The 22807-nt window shown below is 42.9% G+C and overlaps 1 protein-coding gene across 4 annotated transcripts in view; it reads right to left on the bottom strand.

Annotated features, from left to right (window-relative positions):
• LOC141273703 (poly(ADP-ribose) glycohydrolase-like) overlaps positions 1 to 22807 on the bottom strand; it is a 133438-nt gene that overhangs the window by 73861 nt on the left and 36770 nt on the right. For all 4 annotated transcript variants that reach the window (XM_073685958.1, XM_073685960.1, XM_073685961.1 and 1 more), the window contains 2 exons: positions 17483 to 17557; positions 4087 to 4179 (listed from right to left, as the gene is read on the bottom strand). In XM_073685958.1, coding sequence (XP_073542059.1) covers positions 4087 to 4179; positions 17483 to 17557 — 168 coding nt within the window. The remainder of the gene's footprint in view (positions 1 to 4086; positions 4180 to 17482; positions 17558 to 22807) is intronic.

Here is a 22807-nt window from a genome sequence, read left to right as displayed (position 1 = left end):
ACATGTATAGGTTCTTTTTTATTTAAGTGGTGAAAAAAAAAATCCAAAGTTTGCTTAAAAAAAACCCAAAAAACCCGACACCATTTTCCGAGACCCTTAGCTTCTCCATTTTTCGGGATCTGGGGCCGGGTGAGGACTTATTTTTTGCGCGCCGAGCTGACGTTTTTATTGATAACATTTGGGGTATATTCGATGTTTTGATCGCCCGTTATTGCATTTTATTGCAATGCTGCAGCGACCAAAAAAAAATAAATCTGGCGTCTAGAACTTTTTTCTCATTACGCCGTTTACCGATCGGATTAATTCTTCTTTTATATTGATAGATCGGGCGATTCTGAACGCAGCGATACCAAATATGTGTATGTGTTTTTTTTAATTATTTTATTTTGAATGGGGCGAAAAGGGGGGTGATTTAAACTTTTATATTTTTTTTAAAAACATTTTTTTTTTTTACACTATCTGCTTGCTTCTATAGTCTAGAAGCAGCAGTTGTCTGATTGCTTCTACTGCATACAAGCGATGAGCAGAAATGCTCATGTGCTATGAGCGCCGACCACTAGGTGGCACTCATAGCAATTGAGACATGACAACCACAGGCGTCTGCTGCAGACCCTGGGTTGTCATGCCCACCCATCGATGACCCGCGATCACGTGACGGGGTCACCGATGGGCGGGGCCTAGGACGCGCTTCACGGAAGCGCGAGTTAAATGCCGCTGTCAGAGATTGACAGCGGCATTTAACATGTTAACAGCCACGGGTGGATCGCGATTCCACCCGCGGCTGTTGTGGGTACATGTCAGCTGTAATAATCAGCTGACATGTGCCCGGTTCAGTGCAGGCTCAGCGCCGGAGCCCCCGCTGAACCGGCCTTTCCGACCAGGCGCGTACTATTACTGACCTGGTCGGAAAGGGGTTAAAGAAGTTGTATACTATTTCATATATCCCCCCGGGGCCCCTAAGACTTTTTGTAAATACCATCCGTTGCAGGTTCTGCCTGTGAGTGGCTCTATCGGTGGCCGCTCACAGGCATCACGTGACCACCCTGCTGACGTCACGACAAGTGAGGCGTGACTCAGCGCTGAGGTCCCCGCGGTGGCTGCTGGGTTGTGGGCGGGGTTACCCCCCGCGTCACACCCAGCATCCACCGCACGCTTTCCCAATGAATGTGGAGAGGCAGAGCGTGCGGTGGATGCCGGGTGTGACGCGTGGGGTAACCCTGACAACAGCGTGGCATCCACCTGGAACGCGGAAGACAGAGACCCCCGGCTGCTGTCAGCCCTTGTCGTGACATCAGCGGATGTAAGAGCTGGCTGTAGCCGGGGATCACGTGATGCCTGTGAGCGGCCAGTGATAGCGCCGCTCACAGGCAGTAACTGCAATGTAAGGTAATTACAAAATGTCTTAGGGGCCCCGGGGGGATACAAGGGGGGGGGGGGGTAATATAAAGTACTGGACGACTCCTTTAAGTCCATCGAGTTCAACCTATAGCCTAGCATGTTGTTCCAGAGGAAGGCAAAAACCCCATGGGGCAGACACTAATGGCGCCATATTATTCCTTCCCAACTTCACATACAGCTATCAGACTGGATCTACATCCCATCACAGAATGTAGTGCCCATAACCTGTAATATTATATTTATCAAGTAAAGCATCCAGGCCAATCTTGAACTTTTGTAGTGAATCTCCAATTACATCATGGGGCAGAGAGTTCCATGGTCTCACTGCTCTTACAGTACAGAATAGCCAGCTGTGATTATGATTAAACCTTCTTTTCCCTAGATGTATAGGGTGCCCGCTTGGCCCCATCACAGGTCTAGGTATAAAAAGATCTCTGAACTGTCCCCTCATATATTTGTACATTGTAATAAGATCACCCCTAAGTCTTCATTTTTCCAATGTGAAAAACCCCAAGTTTAATAGCCTGCCTTGGTATTGTAGCCCACCCATTCCCTCAATAACTTCGGTCGCTCTTCTCCGCACCCATTCAAGCTTAGCTATGTTCCTCTTATACACCTGAGACCAGAACTGTACACAGTATTCTAAGTGTGGTCGCACTAGTGACTTGTATAAAGGCAGAGCTATGTTCTCTTCATGAGAATCCTTGCCTCCTTTAATGCATTCCATTATTTCAATTGCCTTGGTAGCAGCTGCCTGGCACTGGTCACTAAAGCTGAGTTTGCCATTCACCCTTACACCCAAGTCTTTTCAGTGACAGTTTTACCCAGTGATTTATAATTTAGTACTTAATTATATTTCCTCTGCCCTAGTACATAACCTTACATTTATCTATATTAAACTTCAATTGACATTTCTCAATTCAAGCCTCTAGCTCATAAATACTTCTGTAATATTATAATTATCCTCCTCTGTGTTGATTACCCTGTAGAGTTAAAGAGGTATTCCCATTTCCAAAATCCTATCTTGGAGATGTAGTAGGTGTAATAATAATATTAGCAAATACCTCCAATTAGAAATGTAGTATAGTTTTCCTAATTTGCTAAATCACTTATCCAATCTAGGGCATTGCAGTAGCTTGGGTAACCATGGTTACAACCACTAACTGCTAACTAATCATCACTATATGACTGGTTGTAACCAGGGATACCCAAGCTACTTCATTGGCCTACATGGGATAAGAGATATAGCAAATCAGAAGAACTATACTACATTTCTAATTGGAGGTATTTTTTATTATTACATCTACTACATATATTAGGATAAGATCTTGGAGGTGGGAATAGCCCTTTAAGTATCATCTGCAAATGCTTAAATTCTACTCTGTATACTCCCTGAGGCTATGTGCCCACGTTGCAGAAATGAAGCGGAAAATTTGCGCTTCATTTCAGCATGTCCTCTCCCGGAAAAATGCATGCGGAATTAAGCAAGCGTTTTTCGCACGTTTTCGACATGCGGATTTGCCTTGCGTTTTTTCATGCATTGAAAAGGCAATTCCGCTTGCGGAAACGCAAAATTAATTGACATGCTGCGGATTTTTCTGCGCATCAAAAACGCTTCGGAAAAATCCACAGCATGGGCATAGAACTTGCGGATTCTCATTGGGGACCATGGGGGGCGAATTGACAAGCGTTTTACAAGAGTTTCCGCTGCGGAAATTCCGCATCAAATACGCTTGTAAAACACTACGTGGGCACATACCCTAAAAGGTCACTAATAAATGTTAAAAAAAAAAAAAAAAGGGACCAATACGGACCCCTGTGGTACCCCACTGTTAACTGTGACCCAATCCGAGTGTGTTCCATTAATAACCGCCCTTTGTTGTTTTTTTTTTGTTTTTTTTTATCACTGAGCCAGTGATTTACCCATTACACATATTATTTTCCCCTACTCCCATTATTGTTCTGTGTGTCACTGCAAAGTAAGATGAGAAAACCCCCTATAGAAAAGCAGGTATCTGAGCATGTGCGACTTGCCATGAAAGAACTACAAGACACAGCCATAGGAAACTAGGTGGGCAAAAGCTTCAAAGGTGCAACTTTTCAGGAGGTGATATACGGAGCAGTGGACACTTTTGGAAATTGACTGCATATGACAACTTCATTTATTTCAGCATGTTAGACAGCCTAATTCCAGCAATGTGTCACTTACTGTACTGCTTAGTGCAGTTTTGATAGAATCCCTGCAGTAGATGTAGCAGTGGTCATAATGCTGAGCAGTCTATAACCTCGCCCACACCACTAATTTGCAGCTTTTTGTGTAGACCGTCAACAAGCTGCCAATCAGTGGTGGGGGGTTCCACAAATTAGCCCTATTGCTGTGTACACGACACTTAGTCCAGGAGTGATAATCTCCTGCTGATAAAACAATGATTGTATTGAAACTACAACTCATAGCCTATCAAGTGACATATCCTTTGAATGTCACTGCTAACAGCACTGCATTGCTGGCAGTCAGTGAGAATAAAATGAGCCCCCCTCTCTGCCTTCACAACCCACTATTGTGTTACGGATAGGCATTGTGGCAGGAGAGACTACATTTAAATTCTATGGGTGCACCTGCGTCTTTACAGAATTATGCATGACCAAGTACCTTCAGTTCTGCATGGGATGGGAGCTTTGATGCCTTACCTGTGTGCAAAGCTTTGGAAGCTTGAGAGCCAGTAAAGCCATTTCAGGAAGAATGGAGTTGAAAAAATGTGTTCGCTCATCTTCATCAACAACCTGCAGAGGACGAGGCAGAAATTAAAAGCTGTTCATTTTGCCACAAATATTCTTTCTGGATATATTTTAGATAACATTTGCTTAGTGCTCCAAAAGGAAAGGAATAAACTATCACAAGTGTCTGCTACTGGAGGTAGCCATCTATAAATCAACGTCCAAACCTTCAATTAGCCGTGCAACATGACTAGGAATACTAGCCAACTCGGAGACCTATCAAAGACTTTCTTCACTCAAATGCAAAAAAACAAAACAAAAAAAAAACACCAACATGCCACACAAAGTGCAGAAGGATGCAGTTTAGGGCATTATAAGGAATCCATTGTTTGATAGGAACCACTCTCCATGAAGGAGCTTAGAGTTGTGCCCAAATCCCTGGAATAAAGCATCGGATCGCAGGTATTAAAGGGGTTGTCCAGCAGGGCTGTGGAGATGGAGTCGTGGAGTCTGTGTCCATTTTGGTGGAATCGGAGTCGGTATAAGATGGACAGACTCCTAAACTATATAATAAATTGGGCACAGTAGTTCAATGCAGTTTGTGGGGAATATTTTTTCATAAGAATTTGGGAAAGTTATGAAATGTCCTATAAATGTCTGTCCTATTCCTGATCTAAGGGTCTAGACTTTTAGCGGAGATTAATCTGTGCTACAGTAAATGTATCACTTAAACATGAGCCGTGTATGAGGGAGTCTGAGTCGGTGACATGGAAATTGAGAAGTCTGAGTTGGAGTCAGAGGTTTGGCTTACCGACTCCACAGCCCTACTCATGTGGCTCCCCGAAAAAAATAATTTTGGGGGGTTGGTAGGGGCAGAGTACTGTAGCGCAGGGGTTGGCAAAGTATGATGGCCCAGAAACAACAAAAACTTGTGATGGTCAAAGAACAATTATTACCCTTTGTAGATTCAAGCAGTATAGCGACCACTAACCCCAGCATGAAAACAGGGCCTTACAGCTCATCATTTCACCAAGTATGAGGGAGTCGGAGTCATGGAAATTGAAGAGTCGGAGGTTTGGCTTACCGACTCCACAGCTCTGTTGTCCAGTACTATTGATAATGCCCCAATGTATTTATATGTTGAAAAGATGTTTTTTTGTAATTACCTTGTGCTGCGGTCCTTATTGCCTGTGAGCGGCGCCATCGCTGGCCGCTCACAGGCATCACGTGACCCCCGGCTGCAACCTCCTCTGGCATCCGCTGATGTCACGTCAAGTTCCGGTTGCAGCCGGGCATGACCCACTGCAGCGCGGGGAGCGATGGGCTGTAGGCAGGGTTACCCCGCGAGTCACACCCAGCATCCACCACGCACTCTCCCTCTCCTCATTCATTGGGAAAGCACGCAGTGGATGCTGGGTATAACGTGCGGGGTAACCCCGCCCACAGCCCAGCAGCCACCACAGGAACAGCGTCACTGATGTCACACCTCACTTGACGTGACATTAGCGGAAGCAAGGGCCGGCCGGGGGTCACGTGATGCCTGTGAGCAGCCAGCAATAGCGCCACTCACAGGCAATAACAGCCGCACAATGTAATTACAAATAAACTTCTTTTCAACATAAAAAAACATTGGGGCATTACCAATAGTAGTGGACAACCCCTTTAAGGTGTCATTTTATTCACCTTCCTGTGGCCCATACAGACGGCTTAGGAGGGTTCATCCTACTGACAGATTCCCTTGAAAGGTGCAATCAGGGTCTAGGAGGGGCGGATACAAAAGGTTACAGAGGGGAGTGAGGAACCTGACGGCGATGCATTTCACACCCTTAGACCTTATTAAGGACCATTTGGGGGCCACATTCGGAAAATCTTTATAATGAAAAAAAGGTTAATCGTGAACACACATGGACATTAAAAAAAAAAAAAAAAAAAGTTAATTAAATAGGAGACATGTGCCAGGAATTTATCCTGGCCTGAATTATAAAAATGTATCACATTGGCCTAACAAGAAGGTCGGGCAATCAGAGGAGAGTGGTCTCAAAATATTAGAAAATGAAGTGCATGCAATATTCCAAAATCACAAACCTAGAAGGTTTATGCACCCCAGGTACGTCAGGGCCATTCATATGACATTTATAGAACACACAATTCTAACAATTTCAATTGTTTTTTAGCTCATGCCTTGGCCCCTCTTCGGACCATACTTGTGCCAGAATCAGAGGTCCACCACCGCTATAAGCCGGAGTAGATTTCTGCTGTAATTTACCCCACTTGGTTGACTTGATGTGAGTGAAAAAATTGGACCGTGGTTTACCCTACCTTCCATTAAGATCACTCGCTCTTAAGAAAAACAGCTTTTTTGAGTCTCAGTGTCAACCCTCCTGGGACACTTATTTATGAGACGAGACCGCCTCTTTAGGCATTGCCCAAAAAGTTTACAATAGACACTGCTTCTTACACAAACCACGTGTTGGTTATGAGCAACATCTTACATTTTACAAACCAAACCTGAGTAACTCATCAACTTTACTACACACAGCAAGTGCTATACACCCTAGAGGGCAATGTGGGTATTACATGGATGTCACATAAAGAGCAGGGACTCCGATAAAATGTATCAGCAGAAGTAACTCAAGAAGTGTTCATACAAAGTCCATGAAGATAAATATATTCAATCAGGGGGGCTGCCTGCTGTCAATATGTCCGATATAACTGGACGGCAGCCTCTATAACTGACACATGAATAGGACGCTGTCATGCTTTATTGCTGCTGTATAGCAGTTGTCAAAACATATGCAGTGACCCTGGACACAGAACTGTCATCTGCTCCAGGTTTTCACCGGCAAAGATGCTAATGAAACTTACAGGGAAAGAAAATTTAGGATTGAAGTCTTTTATGGTTTCATTTGCAATGTAAAATATAACCCAGGTCTATGGAGAATTGAAAACACAGTGTACTTGGACAATGATCGCTATGGGCCTGCATAAGTAGAACTGCCAGGACTATACAAAAGCAATGTATCATGTGATCATCCAATACACAATTAATAGAAACCCAAGTTTATTGAGTGGGTTAAAAACTGTTCATAATTGTAAGATCAAATTTTGATTGCAAGAGTGTAATGCCAATCCTTTATTATGGAGTCCATGTGAATAAGACGGTCCTAGAAAAGTAGGTAAAAATGTAATAACCCATTAGATAAAGCTCTTAAATTGCACAGATTGTACCTAACATATCTGACAATACAAAGCCATCTCCTCTGAACCGGACTAGACTGACAGGCAAAACAAGAAGCGGCACCAGCAATGACTTTCTACGTTAAAAAGAAGACGCCCCTGTGTGACAGCTAATCAAATCATACAAAATGAAGGCATGACGCATGAGCCCAGACAGGCCCATCTATCACCACGCAGGAGAGGATAATCAGGCCTGAAAATGCCGACAGCATGCAAAGAGGGGCCGAATTTTACATTTTTCTTCTTGTTGTGCGGCGTCTGGGTTTTTTTGCCGTTTAACCCTGATGGATTCAGTCAAAATAATTGCCAATACTAAGAAAATCCTACTGTCAAGAATCCGCATTAAATCTAGGGATTGGCTTTTATTTGACATGAGTTCTGTATTCTTCCTAGTGATCATATAAGGTTGCAGTCAGACGGCTGTATTATTCGCACATCGCATCCCTCGGACTGGCCGGCGGCTCTCCTGACCCAAGTGTGACGGCTGCACAGAAATACATGTCACAGGTCAGGAGAGAAGACGGCCAGTCCGAGGGATGCGATGTGCGAATAATGCTGCCGTCTGACTGCATCCTTAAGTAGACACTACAAGAATGGTAAGATGGATGAAAAGATATGTGGTGTGATGGAAGCAATGATTATAACAAACTTCAACCCATTAAGGACTGAGCCATTTTGGACGTTAAAGACTGAGCCTCATTTTTGCAAATATAACCAGTGTCACTTTATGAGGTAATAACTCTGAAACACATCAACACATCCCACTCATTCGGAGATTGTTTTTTTCGTGACATATTGTACTTCATGGTAGTGGTAAATTTTGGTCAATATGACTTGCACTTATTTATGAAAATTTGCCCAAAAAAAAGTGAAACTTTCGCAATTTTCAAAGTTTCAATTTTTATGCCCTTACACCAGATCGTTTTACCACACAAAATAGATAATAAAATAAAAAAATTCCCACATGTCTACTTTACATCTGCATCATTTTTTTAAACCTTTTTTTTTGCTTGAAAATTGAAAACTTGCTGGTAAACTTTTAACCCTTCTAACAATTTTCACATTTTTCTTTTTTTTTTAAAAAAAGGGACCACATCACATTTGAAGTGACATTAAGGGGCCTATGTAACCAAGTCATGTGACAAGGCTCGTTAGAGAGTCGATATTGACTTTTAGGATTGCTACTTCCTATAGGTGCCACTAAAGTTCTAGTCCTCTTCCTCTCTGAAGAGAATTTGTAAAATACACAAAAGTGACACCATTTTAAAAACATCACCCCTCAAGGTGCTCAAAATCACATTCAATAAGTATATTAACCCTTTAGGTGCTTCACAGGAATTATAGCAATGTGGAAGGGAAAAAAAATGACATTTTTTACTTTTCCCACAAAAATGTTGCTTTACTTTAGCCCAAAATTTTTCATTTTCACAAGGGTAACAGGAGAAAATGGAACATACAATTCGTTGTGCAATTTCTCCTGAGCAATACCCATATGTCGTCGGAAACTACAGGTGCATCTCACTAAATTAGAATATCATAAATTAACTTTTTGATTTCAGTTCAATACAAAAAGTGAAACTCATTATATAGAGTCATTACAAACAGTGATCTATTTCAAGTGTTTATTTCTGTTAATGTTGATGATTATGGCTTACAGCCAATGAAAACACAAAAGTCATTAGCTCAGGAAATTAGAATATTTTATAACAACAGCTCGAAAAATTATTTTAAAATCCGAAATGTATGTTCAGTAAATGCACTCAGTACTTGGTCGGGCTCCTTTTGCATCAATTACTGCATCAATGCAGTGTGGCATGGAGGCGATTAGCCTGTGGCACTGCTGAGGTGTTATGGAAGCCCAGGTTGCTTTGATAGCAGCCTTCAGCTCGTCTGCATTGTTGGATCTGGGGTCTCATCTTCCTCTTGACAATACCCCATAGAAGGTCAGGCGAGTTTGCTGCCAATCAAGCACAGTGATACTGTTGTTTGTAAACCAGGTATTGGTACTTTTGGCAGTGTGGACAGGTGCCAAGTCCTGCTGGAGAATGACATTTCCATCTCCAAAAAGCTTGTCGGCAGAGCGAAGCATGAAGTGCTCTAAAATTTCCTGGTAGATGGCTGCGCTGACTTTGATCTTGATAAAACACAGTGGACCTACACCAGCAGATGACATGGCTCCCCAAACCATCACTGATTGTGGAAACTTCACACTAGACCTCCAGCAGCTTGGATTGTGGCCTCTCCACTCTTCCTCCAGACTCTGGGACCTTGTGGAATGTGTCAGTGACTGTCTTCTGGACATCTGTCAAGTCAGCAGTCTTCCCAATGATTGTGGAGCCTACTGAAACAGACTAAGGGACCTTTTTAACAGGCTTAGGAAGCCTTTGCAGTTGTTTTTTGTTAATTATTTTAATTTACTGAGATAATGACTTATGTGTTTTCATTGGCTGTAAGCCATAATCATCAACATTAACAGAAATAAACACTTGAAACAGATCACTCTGTAATGACTCTATAATATACAAAAGTTTCACTTTTTGAATGGAAGAACTGAAATAAATTAACTTTTTGATAGTTAAATTAGTGAGATGCATCTGTACTTTTCAGGCACAGTGCAAAGCTCAGAAGGGAAGGAGCGCCATATCAGGAGTACAGATTTGGGTGGAGTGGTTTGCGGGTGCCTTGTCACATTGGCATAGCCTCAGAAGTGTCAGGACAGCAGAACTTATGGGAGATAAGAGACCCCATTTTGCACAATCTACACCTTTTAATGAAATCTTTTAGTGGTGCAGTGATCATATTGAGACCACATGTTTCGTTAAATTTTATACCATTGGGTGGTGAAGAAAAAATAATTACATTTTTACCACTAAAATGTTGTTTTAGCCTCAGATTTTACATTTTTCTCAAGGGGAAATAGGAAATTATACCGTCATTTTTACCTACACAATTTCACGTGAAAGTGGCAATATCCGACATGCGGCTGTACAGTACTGTTTAGCCACACGAAAAGAGACTCGGGAGGGGAGGAGCGCTATTTGACTTTTGGAGCACAGATTTTTCTAGAATAGTTTGCAGACTCCATTTGTAGAGCCCCTAACTGCTAGAAGAGCAGAAACCTCCCTCATTTGATCTCCATTTGGAAATTACACCCCTCTGGGAATTTAGCTACGGGTGTAGTGATGATTTTGACTCCATGGGTGTTTTCCAGAAACAAGTAGCAGTGGATGTTGCAGAGTAAAAATGCAAATATGCCACTGTAGTGCCCAGTATATTGTAGTGCCCAGCTTGTGCTTCTGGAGACATGCACCCCATAAATTAAGTGGGATCTCCTCGCTATAGAACTGCCAAACATATGGACACTAACTGTGGTTTAGGCACACTGTGGGGCTCAGAAGGGAAGGGGGCAGTTGGATTTGGTAAAGCAGATTTTGCCGGATTTCTTTTGGTAGGAGCCACATCACTTTTCCAGAGCCTTTGTGCTACCAGTAACGTGGACACCCCATATATATATATATATATATATATATCTATCTCTGTTAAAAGAGATGATGGACACATGCGAGGACTTGTTTTTTTGTGGGTTGAGTGGAAGCTTTTCATGGTGGCATTTTGGTGCACAGAATATTTTTGATCGATTCACATTTATCCAGAGAGCCACGCTAAGCACTTACATCAGGATTTCCATCTAAATCTAATATCCAAGGGGTAACTTTTCTCCTTGCAGAGTGACATGTTAAGCATGTCAAGGTGAGGAGACTTTTTAAGCCGCAATGCTCCTCTGGGAAATATGCAAATTGTCTCTTCAGAGAGGACGAGAACTAGAACTAAAAGGGTCGATACTGACTTTTAGGATTGGTACCACTAGAGTTATAGTTCTCTTCTTCTCTGAAGACAATTTGCATAGATGCATTATGTAGAATAGGAGGCATGGATAACGCAAATATTGATAGTGGGTCACATTCACTATAATTATAACTATTTGACCAATATGTTTTACTATCTCCAAACTCTATATTTCATTGGTGGTTGATGGGGATCTTCAGAGAAGGATCATGCTCAACGCTTCATTAATAGCAGAACTTTGCTTGGCATAGGTGATCTGTGATAAAACAACTGTCAGAACAATGAAAATGCTGTAAGACAGGGGTGGGGAACCTCAGGCCCGCGGGCAGTTTATGGCCTTCGATGACCTTTTCTCCGGTCCCCGGGACCATAGTGCTTGGGCAGGCAGCTGTATTATTAATTTCTTCTTTCTCTGTGAGTACGCGCATGCAGTATTCACTGCTGAACACTTAGGTGTGTGCAATGAAAGATTATGTCCCGACACCAGTGCGAGCGTCAGGGTGTACTTTATGGGTGGAGTTAGCACTCCAATTTGTATTGCCCCCGAAGGATGGTATAAATATCCAAAGGGCCCTTTATTTTTTTCTGCAATCTTCACTCCTACTGCAAGAGGTCTGGGGGATATTTTATTAGACAGGGTCATAGGTGCAAATGTAGCTAGTATCAGTGGAATCTTTGGCAAAGCAAAGCTGGACTGTGCAACAACTTGGCTGTCAGAGGTTTTATTAGACAGGGTCATTAGGTGCATCTGAGCATGCTTGGCCAACAGCATTAGCACAATGTGGCAAAGAAGCATAAAGAAAAAACCCTTTTGAAATGGTCTTAATTAGGGGGAAAGGGGTGAATGCAGTAAATCAGTGCAGATTTAAAATTAGGTTGTATTGGCAGACAATTAATTCAGAGCTTACAAAGAAAAAAAACAACTGAGTCTACACTATGATTTGTGCAATGAGCTGCACAATACAAATATCCTTCCTTTTTTGAAAGTGGAGAGGATTTTTAATAAGAGGCAAATTGAAAAGTTGAGACCAACCCCTTTAATAGGATCAACAAAAAGATCAGGCATAACAGATAATTAGAAGTGAACTGTCATTTCACAAAGCCTGGAGGGCTCCAGAATGCATGTAACATGCCATGAATTATATCCAGTATTAATGTAATGAAGGGTTACAGGACACCTACCGGACATAAGCCTCCAAATCTTGTATGGGGAATCAGAAGAAAAGCAGGCATTAGCTTAGTGAGAGATCACAAGGCTTTTCTGGCTTCACATATATTTGTGGGACAAGCTGGATCAGAAAAGACATTTGTCTTTGGGCCCAGAATAAAGAACTAGGAGACGCGCTGTCAGTGGCAGCTTTATATTATTGGTGACTACAAAACCTGCTACAGTCCCTGGCTAATGCAGACGATCTGTCATGGAAGCAGCAGCCAGCAATGCAGCGCAGGTCCATTCATCAACTATATGTAATTGAGTAGGACATGTGCTTAACTCCCAAATCAATCAAGTCTACGTCTACCACTCACAGACCCACAATAAAGACCCAGCGTCAGGATCCCTTAAGGGTTCAGTGGATGTATAATAGCTCAGATATAAATATTGCTGCAATATTCTTGTTGCTCCAAGAAAGCCCCTATGGCACCACTGAGGGTGAAGTGTGTGTGTGTGTGTGTGTGTGTGTGTGTGTGTGTGTGGGGGGGGGCGGCATGAAGTTCCTTAAGGATTCCCTATCCCATCCTGATCACTGAGGGTCCAACCGCTGAGACTCCCTGTATATAGGAATGGAACTCTGAATAGCAGTCATCATGGAGAGGAAATCAAAGGTACACTTGGTGCAAACCAGTTAAGAACTACACAAGAGTTTGAGGGATGGAGATGAAGGGGACAAAGCTGTATGTATTAGAAATAAGAATACCAGGAATAGATGAAAAAAATGAGCGACAACACAGGACAATTGAATTATCATGTTGAGCCTCATGGTCAGCAAGTGGACGAGGCTTAACTGTAAAGGGGTTGTTCAGTGAAAACAAGATATCACTTATCAAAGGATAGGAGGTAACCGACTGATCAGTGAGGGTGAGCATAGCTACTGGGGTGGGAAGGGGTAATGGGGAAGGCAGAGGGTGCAGTCACCCCAGGCTTCACATGGAGCTACTGCCAACTATATCACCGTGCACAGTGCAACGATATATAGTTCATTTCTGCACTACCGCTCTCCGTTCTGAAGACTGCAGGTCTTTAAGCCTGCGGTCTACACAACAGCAAGTGATGCGTCGGCACACGCACAGGACATCAGAGTCACGGCACGGTGACATCAAACTGTGCCGGGACTCTGATGTTCCGTGCGTGCGATGACAGCGTGTTGATCCGCCCGCACTTTGCCGGAGGACTCATCGGAATCCTGGATTAGGCGAGTATAGGATGTTTAATTTTATTTAAAACGTGTGATGGGACTGTGCAGGGAATCAAAGTATGGGGGCCCCTCATACAGTGTGGGAGCTACTGTGGAGACCTGTCAAACTGTAGGGGCCATTATACAGTGTGGGGACAATTGTGGGAGCTACTGTAGGGGGCAGTCAAACTGTGGGGACTACTTTAGATGCCATTATACAGTGTGGAAGCTAATCTGAGGGACATTTCACAGTGTGAGGGCCCTCAATGTGGGAGAGCCATTGTATAGCGTGGGGGCTACTGTAGGGAACATTAAACAGTGTGCAGACTACTGTAGGGGCTATTATGCTGTGCTTTGGGGAAGCTGTGGTGACAACATACTGTTTATAGGGGAGCTGTGGGGCCATCATACTGTAAATAGGGGAGCTATGGGGCCATCATACTGTGCATAGGGAACATTATACTGGAGCTGTGAGACCATCTTACTGTGTATAGGGGAGGTGTAGTGGCATCATATTGTATATAAGGGAGCTGGGGGGGGGGGGGGGGACTCTGGGGACATTATTAAAAGAGGACAGAAGCATTATTGTTATAAAGGCACTCAGATTATTGTGACCGTCAAATGTGCACAGAGGGCATTAATACTTTCTGGGGGCAAAATGTGGACACTATTTTCTTGGGCACTTGCACAGCGCATTAATATTTTCTAGGGGGCACAAAGAAGACCTTTCACTATGTAAGAGGCACAGTGGTGGGCATTATTGTGTGGGGCAGAAAGAGGAGCACAGTTTTTGTATCACATAGCAGATGCAGTAATAGGGACACATGCTGCAGAAGCGACTCAGTATTGAGTTGACCGCAGGATAAGGAGTTTGTACAGGTTTGGAAGATGGAGACTGTGCCGGAAATGTGAGAAGTCAAATGTGTCTCTTTGTTGTATTCTCTGTAGATGAGTCCTGGCTGGAGAAGTTGTCTTGTCGGACTGAGCAAGATGGAAAAAACGACGGGAAAAGTGAACGACTCCATCAGAAAGAACGTCAGCGGTAAGTCACTATCTGTAACTGTACTGTAATCTCTTATATGTTCTGCAGAACTGGTATCTATTACTATATGGCGGTAATATTCGTGTTGGACTATGTGTAGAGATTTTCAGTAACAGCGTGGTCATGTGCTGAGGTACCCCTATACTCACAATTAGGGTGCGACACCATAACTGTAACCAGGGTTACTTGGTTAAAGGCCCACTCAGATGTTTTAAAGCCCCCTCTCCCCTGAGCTGATCCCTCGCTACGTCTCTGGCTGGGACCCAACATAGATCAGCAAATGGGGAACTGCCTGACAAGTTTCATTCATTCTCTGAGGCTGCCAGAAAAAAGCCAAGTGCAGTGCTCTGCAGCCCCATACGAAATGAATGGAGCATGTGCAGTGTCGCTCCATTGTAATGGGGATAAAAGTTATCAGTTTTGCCATTTGGCGCGGATCTCAGGGGTCAGACTCCAATTGAACAACCACCTATCCTGAGGATAGATGATAGCTTGTCTTCAGCAGACAATCCCTTTCAGCACCAAGAGAGTTTGTTATGTTTATGTGATGTTACCATGTTGCCCCAATATAGGTAAAAATGTTTCAACACTTAGATCTATCTAAAGCCATCTCACTATCTAGCAGGAGCCAGTGAGTAATATTAGTATGATCTCAGTTTCATCACCAGCTTTAGTAACTAATGCAGGGGTGGGCAATTAAATTTTCCCGAGGGGCCACATGAGAGACCATGACTGTCGAGGAGGGCCGAACCAATATTAATTATATTTTATATGAATATCAATCGTATCACTTAATATGGAGCAGAATTTAGTATGCTGACACCTTCTATAAACAGTTAGAGCCTACACATAGCCTCCCTATACACAGTATGAGCCCTCACATAGCATCCCATATACATCCAAACATCACATACGAAAAAAAATGAAATAAAAAAATCTACAAAACATACTCCCCTTGCTCCCATTCCCCCAGCGCTCTGTACTGGTCTCCGATACACCAACTCTCCACACAGCAGATACGATGTAATGACGTCATTGTGTCTGCTGTCTCCGTCAATGATTGGTGGAAGAAGAGGCAGGCGCTACCCGCATTTTGAGGATCTGGATAGCGGTGACAGCGGCAGACAAATGGCGGGTGAGGACACGGTGTGGCCCGTGGGCCACTATTTCAGCACCTTAGCTGTCTCAAGTCACCGGGCTGGACTGGAATAGCCAGAGGGCCAGTTGTGGCCAGTGGGCCTCAGTTTGCCCAGCTCTGAACTAATGCATTAACAAGGCAGAAGCATCCATAAAACAGAACTAAAAATTATAACAAGCAGAGCTGAAGGTTATCTTTAGACCTTGATGGTGATTACGAGTAATTACACATAAGAGTCTCTGCAGCATGCAGCAGAGTGCACAGCACAATATATGCAAGGACAAAATGCAATCACTATTGACCTCAAAGCTTTCAAAATGATTGCTTCCCATTGATCTGCAGAAACTGCATTAAAACTGCGTGCATGGGGTACAAATTTCTGACATTGCCAAAAGACATTAGCACAAAGCAGAATAAAATCACATAAGACACCCTTCAGAAGGAAGAGCTCATCCCCATTACTTCAATAGTACACAACAAGAGATGCTTATAAATTCATCCGAGCCATCAGCAGCATATATCATTGCCCACAATGTGCAGCACATCCAGTACAGGAACGCACAGAGGTGATGGCCGATGTTTAATATATGCTTTAACAATGGCCTTATATAGAACTGCAGGTTGTTCTACTTTAACCTTTCCCAAAGCCTGGCGATTTTCTTTTTTTTTTGTGGTTTCATTTTTTCCTCCCCTTCTACCAAGAGTCATAACATTTCCAGTATATTTTTCTGTCTGCATGGCAGTATGAAGGCTTCTTTCCTGAAGAATGACTTGTAGTATTGAATGTCACTATTCATTTTACCATGTAATGTACTGAAAATTAATAAATAAAATATAAAAAAGAAAAAAGCTGCACTCATTATCCGTTAAAAACGAGTGTCCTTTATTGCATAACTGGATAAAAGAACAATGGCAAGCAGGGAGGAGGAGTACGGACGACAGCCGTTTCGCGCTAGACTAGCGCTTCTGCAGGTCCAGTGGTAGTCTAGCACGAAACGGCTGTCGTCCGTACTCCTCCCCGCACTCCCTGCTTGCCATTGTTCTTTTATCCAGTTATGCAATAAAGGACACTCGTTTTTAACGGATAATGAGTGCAGCTTTTTACTTTTTTAAATCATATGAACTGTTTTTTCAAAAGTTTTGCACCTCCTTATCCGTATATTATATACAGATTACCTGCACAAATCTGCCTTTGTCTGCAAATAAATTAAATAACTTGCAAGTAGTAGGGTTAAATAGTGAAAAAAAAAATGCAATTCTGCTATTGTTTTGTTGGGTTCCAATTTCATGGTGTTCATTGAGCCACACACAGCCAGCACAACGCCGAATGTAAGTCACTGTGCGAGTTCACACAAGTGATTTTCCACAAGGTGGGTGAACATTGTCATGTGTGCAATTTTTCATCTAAAGAACTTTCAAAAAGACGTATAAAAGTATTTTTTCACAGACATGGTGTAATAACTATACCAGGAAAATAGTAAAAGTTACATCTGTAATGCACAGACAAGCTGAGCAGCAGTATATTAGACAGCCCGTGTTTTATTACGGTGATATTCTCCCATTACATCTTACTTTACTGAAAAACAAATCTGTCGAACTCCAGAATACACAAACACCACAAAAAAGTGCAATGATATGCAATACTGATGCTAAGGAATACTCTTTTTCGTACATATTTGAGCAGATTTGGAAGCTTTATAATGAGAGGATTACCTTTGTGAAAAAGTCAAAGAGCGCTGTAAAATCCCATTTCTTGGAGTACGACATATTATATGATAGAATGGCTTCCTGAAAAGGACAAAAGACAATATTAGAAAACAGTGAAAGCACAGCGGAGAAAGCATGTGAGAATATCATCCCCTGCTGTTAATAAAATACAGTTGAAACCAGAAGTTTCCATACACTATATAAAAGAGACACATATACATGTTTTTCTCAATGTCTGACATGAAATCAGAATAAACCTTTCCGGTTTTAGGACAATTAGTATTACCATAATTTTTAATATTTGCCAGATACCAGAATAATGAGAGAGAATGTTTTAAGGCATTTTTATTACTTACTGCAAAGTCAAAAGTTTACATACATTTCATTTGTATTTGGTACCATTGCCCTTAAATTGAATGAATTGGGTCAAACGTTTGGAATATCCTTCCACAAGCTTCTCACAATAGTTGGTCGTTATTTGTGTCCATTCCTCCTGAAAACACTGGTGTAACTGATCCAGGTTTGTAGGTCGTCTTGCTCGCACCTGCCTTTTCAGCTTTGCCCAGAAATTTTCAATAGGTTTGAGATCAGGGCTTTGTGATGGCCACTCCAAAACATTGACTTTGTTATCCTTAAGCCACTTTATCATCATTTTGGCAGTATGCTTCGAGTAATTGTCCATTTGGAAGACCCATTTCCGCCAAAGCTTTAACTTCCTGGCTGATGTCTTGAGATGTTGCATCAGTATTGCCACATAAACTTCTTTTCTCATGATGCCATCTATTTTGTGAAGTGCACCAGTCCCTCCTGCAGCAAAACAACCCCACAACATGATACTGCCTCCCCCGTGTTTCACAGTTGGGATGGTGTTCTTAGGCTTCCAAGCTTCTCCCTTTTTCCTCCAAACGTAACGGATGGTCATTATGCCCAAAAAGTTAAATTTTAGTTTCATCAGACCACAGGACATGTCTCCAAAAATTAAGGTCTTTGAACCTGTGTGCATTTGAAAACATTAATCTCGCTTTTTTTTGTTTCTTTTGGAGTAATAGCTTCTTCCTGGCAGAGTGGTCTTCCAGCCAATATTTATACAGTACTTGTTTCACTGTGGTTACCAGAGTCACCCTACTTCAGTCCAGACAGCCAGAGTCACCCTACTTCAATCCAGACAGCCAGAGTCACCCTACTTCAATCCAGAGAGTCAGAGTCACCCTACTTCAATCCAGACAGTCAGAGTCACCCTACTTCAATCCAGACAGCCAGAGTCACCCTACTTCAATCCAGACAGCCAGAGTCACCCTACTTCAATCCAGACAGCCAGAGTCACCCTACTTCAATCCAGACAGCCAGAGTCACCCTACTTCAATCCAGATAGCCAGAGTCATCCTACTTCAATCCAGACAGCCAGAGTCACCCTACTTCAATCCAGACACCCAGAGTCACCCTACTTCAATCCAGACAGCCAGAGTCACCCTACTTCAATCCAGACAGCCAGAGTCACCGTACTTCAATCCAGACACCCAGAGTCACCCTACTTCAATCCAGACAGCCAGAGTCACCCTACTTCAATCCAGACAGCCAGAGTCACCCACCTTCAATCAAGACAGCCAGAGTCACCCTACTTCAATCAAGACAGCCAGAGTCACCCTACCTCAATCCAGACAGCCAGAGTCATCCTACTACAGTCCAGACAGCCAGAGTCACCCTACCTCAATCCAGACAGCCAGAGTCACCCTACCTCAATCCAGACAGCCAGAGTCATCCTACTTCAATCCAGACAGCCAGAGTAAGTAAAAAAAATGCCTTAAGACATGCTCTCTCTGATTATTCTGTCATTTGGCAAATATTAAAAAATATGGTAATCCTAACTGACATAACCAAACAATTTATTGAAACAAAAGCCAACAGTGGTACCCCCAACAAAAAATGTCAATGTCTCAATAACTTGTCCTGTGGCCTTAAGCATCAATTACAGCTTGTCTCATGCTGTTCACAAGTGGAGTTACTGTCCGCATAGCATTCAACTCTTTTTGAAGGGTCATTGAGGTTCTGGGTACAGAGCTGCGAGCCTCTACATGGCGACTCAGCTGATCCCATAGGTTTTCTATGGGATTCAGATCAGGAGAAAGTGCATGCCACTCCATTTGAGGTACCCCAGTCTCCTGCAGCTGTTGCCTTATGATGCGACCTGGATGAGCTGGAGCATTGTCGTCCATGAAGATGAAATTAGGGCCTGTGTTCTTCGTGCAGAGGCACAATAACTGGATTAATGATGTTATTCAAGTAGTAGGGGCTTGTCACTGTACCATTCACAAAGTGTAGGGCAGTTCTGTATTGACTAGACACACCTGCCCACACTGTAACACCATCACCACCAAAGGCTCATCTGGTGACAACAGTGGCTGATGCATAGCACTCTCCTTGATTTCTCCAAAATCATTTCTGTTCAGCGTGAATCGACTTTCATCAGTGCACAGCACTGAGGCCCTCTGGTCCCTCGTCCAGCGTAGATGCTTCCTGGTCCATGCAAGACGATGACGCCTGTGCCTGGTGTTATGGTCAGGTACCCATGCAGGTAGTCTAGCATGCAGACCTTGCTGATGTAAATGGTTTCGAATGGTCTGACGTGACACTTGGGTGCCTCTTACCTCCCTTAACCCCTTCGGGAGCTATGATGTATAGGTACGTCATAGGTCGTGTCCATCTCTTTTGTACAAGCTCCGGCGCAGAGCCCGCATCTTTCTCGGCACAGGAGACAGCTGATCTGATCAGCTGTCATGAGCCCCTAACAGCCACAGGTGGAATCGCAATCACCCGCAGCTGTTAACATGTTAAATGCCGCTGTCTGACAACAGCATTTAATTTGCGCTAACCGGAAGCGTGTCACACACCCCTCCCATCACAAACCCCGCCCATCGGCGCCCATCACAATTACACAATTATGGGGCTCTGATGGGTTGGCATGACAGCCGGAGGTCTGCAGAAGACCCCTGCGCTTGTCATAGCAGATCTCCTATGAACGCCAGTCCATGGCCAGCATTCTTAGGAGATGAGAACTTCTGCTATGATAACAGCTTCTGAGAAGATTGCAGCTTCAAGCCTCCTAAATAGACTATTGAAACAAGTTGAAAAAAATGTTTTAAAAAGACAACAACAGTTCAAATCCCCTTTTGCCCCATTCAAAATAAAATACACACATATTTGGTACCGCTGTGTTCAGAATCGTCCGATCTATCAAAATATAAACTAAATTAATCCAATCGGTAAACAGAGTTAACAAAAAAAAAAAAAAGCCAGAATTAAGGTTTTTTTGTCGCCGCAACATTGCAATAAAATGCAACAACAGGAGATCAAAACATAGCTTCTATCCCAAAATGGTATCCATAAAACATCATATCGGTGCGCAATTTTTTTCCCCCCGTTTTCCAGTACACTATATGGTGAAAACAAGCTCTCATACAGCCATATTGATGGAAAAATAAAAAAAGTTATGGCTCTGGGAAGAAGCGGAGCAAAAAACGAAAATCACAAGGTCGTGCCTGGAGTTGAGAGGCATTCATCATCCGGCTCTGAAGGGTATTGTTCACAATGAAGCGGTAATCAGTATGGGGTGTTGCCAAAGGACGGCCACTTCTCTGCCTTTCAGTGACTCTTCCAGTCTCTGGATCTCTGTTGCACCCTGCTGATGATACTCTGACACAAAGCATCCTGCTTGAAGCCTCGCAATGGCGAGGTACTGTCCATCAATTGTCAGATGTCGTCTTGGTCTCATTATGTCAAAATGTGAACAGATTGAGGAGGACTGTTTAATACCAATTCTAACTGTACCCCAAACTTAGTTGGCAGATTCATGGATCAAACACCTGTTGTGAATTTTGCCATTAAGCTCCTTATTAGAGAACAGCAAGTTGTGCAAAAAGTCCTCAAACATTGAATAGTTGGACTCGTGCATTCAAAAGTTTAGAGACGGTCACATTAAGTTCATCTGGAAAGGTTAGAGTGCATTTCAGGTTCAGCCTGAAACTTTGCCCGAAAGCCATCACTCTTCAGGTCAGTACTATTATGGTAATACTAAACTTGTATAGTGGGTTTGTGTCGCCATTCTGAGTCCCGTACATTTTTTGTGTATGTCAGTTGATAGAGCTATGTCAAGGCTTGTTTTTGTTTGTTTTCAGGTGAGTCTCCTCTGGGGACTCACCTGAAAATAATGCAGTATATAGTAAAAACAGCAACATCTAAATAGTTAAGCAGCAGCCATCGGAGCTAGCTCTGGTCCCTTCTGCTATAAGCAGGTGCCAGCTGTAAGCACCCGCCGTGTATTAGTGCCAGGCTCAGTAACTCTTGGACCTGACAGTTGGAAACGGGTTGAAAAGCACAACTTCAAATTGGAAAAAAATGCAATGTACCAATCAATGCAACTACAAAGGATATTGAACGTTTGTGGATTTCTAGAATCATAGATCATAGAATCATAGAATGGTAGAATGGTAGAGTCGGAGGGGACCTCCTGGGTCATCTGGTCCAACCCCCTGCTCAAAGCAGGATTCACTAAATCATCTCAGACAGATGTCTGTCCAGCCTCTGTTTGAAGACGTCCATTGAAGGGGAACTCACCACCTCTCGTGGCAGCCTGTTCCACTCATTAATCACCCTAACTGTCAAAAAGTTTTTTCTAATATCTAATCTGTGTCTCCTCCCATTTAGTTTCATCCCATTGCTTCTAGTCTTTCCTTGTGCAAATGAGAATAAAGATGATCCTTCTACAATGTGACAGCCCTTGACATATTTGTAGACAGCTATTAAGTCTCCTCTCAGTCTTCTTTTTTGCAAGCTAAACATTCCCAAATCCTGCAACCGTTCCTCATAGGACATGGTTTGCAGACCGGTCACCATTCTGGTCGCTCTTCTCTGAACTTGCTCCAGTTTGTCTAAGTCTTTTTTAAAATGTGGTGCCCAAAACTGTACACAGTATTCCAGATGAGGTCTGACCAAAGAGGAGTAAAGACCGATAATGACTTCACGTGATCTAGACTGTATGCTTCTGTTAATACATCCCAGAATTGTATTTGCCTTTTTTGCTGCTGCATCACACTGTTGACTCATGTTCAGTCTATGATCTATTAGTATACCTAAGTCTTTTTCACATGTACTGTTGCTTAGCTCTATTCCTCCCATTCTGTATATGCTTTTTTTCATTTTTATTGCCCAGATGTAGTACTTTGCATTTTTCCCTGTTAAAAACCATTCTGTTGGTTGCTGCCCACTGCTCCAGTTTATTTAGGTCTTTTTGAATCCTCTCTCTCTCTCTTCTCTAGTGTTAGCTATCCATCCTAG

Source organism: Phyllobates terribilis, unplaced genomic scaffold, assembly GCF_046119375.1.
Source record: "Phyllobates terribilis strain yellow unplaced genomic scaffold, ASM4611937v1 Scaffold_5__5_contigs__length_657084704, whole genome shotgun sequence".
NCBI classification, from domain to species: Eukaryota; Metazoa; Chordata; class Amphibia; order Anura; family Dendrobatidae; genus Phyllobates; species Phyllobates terribilis.
This window is presented reverse-complemented; position numbering and strand designations above follow the sequence as displayed.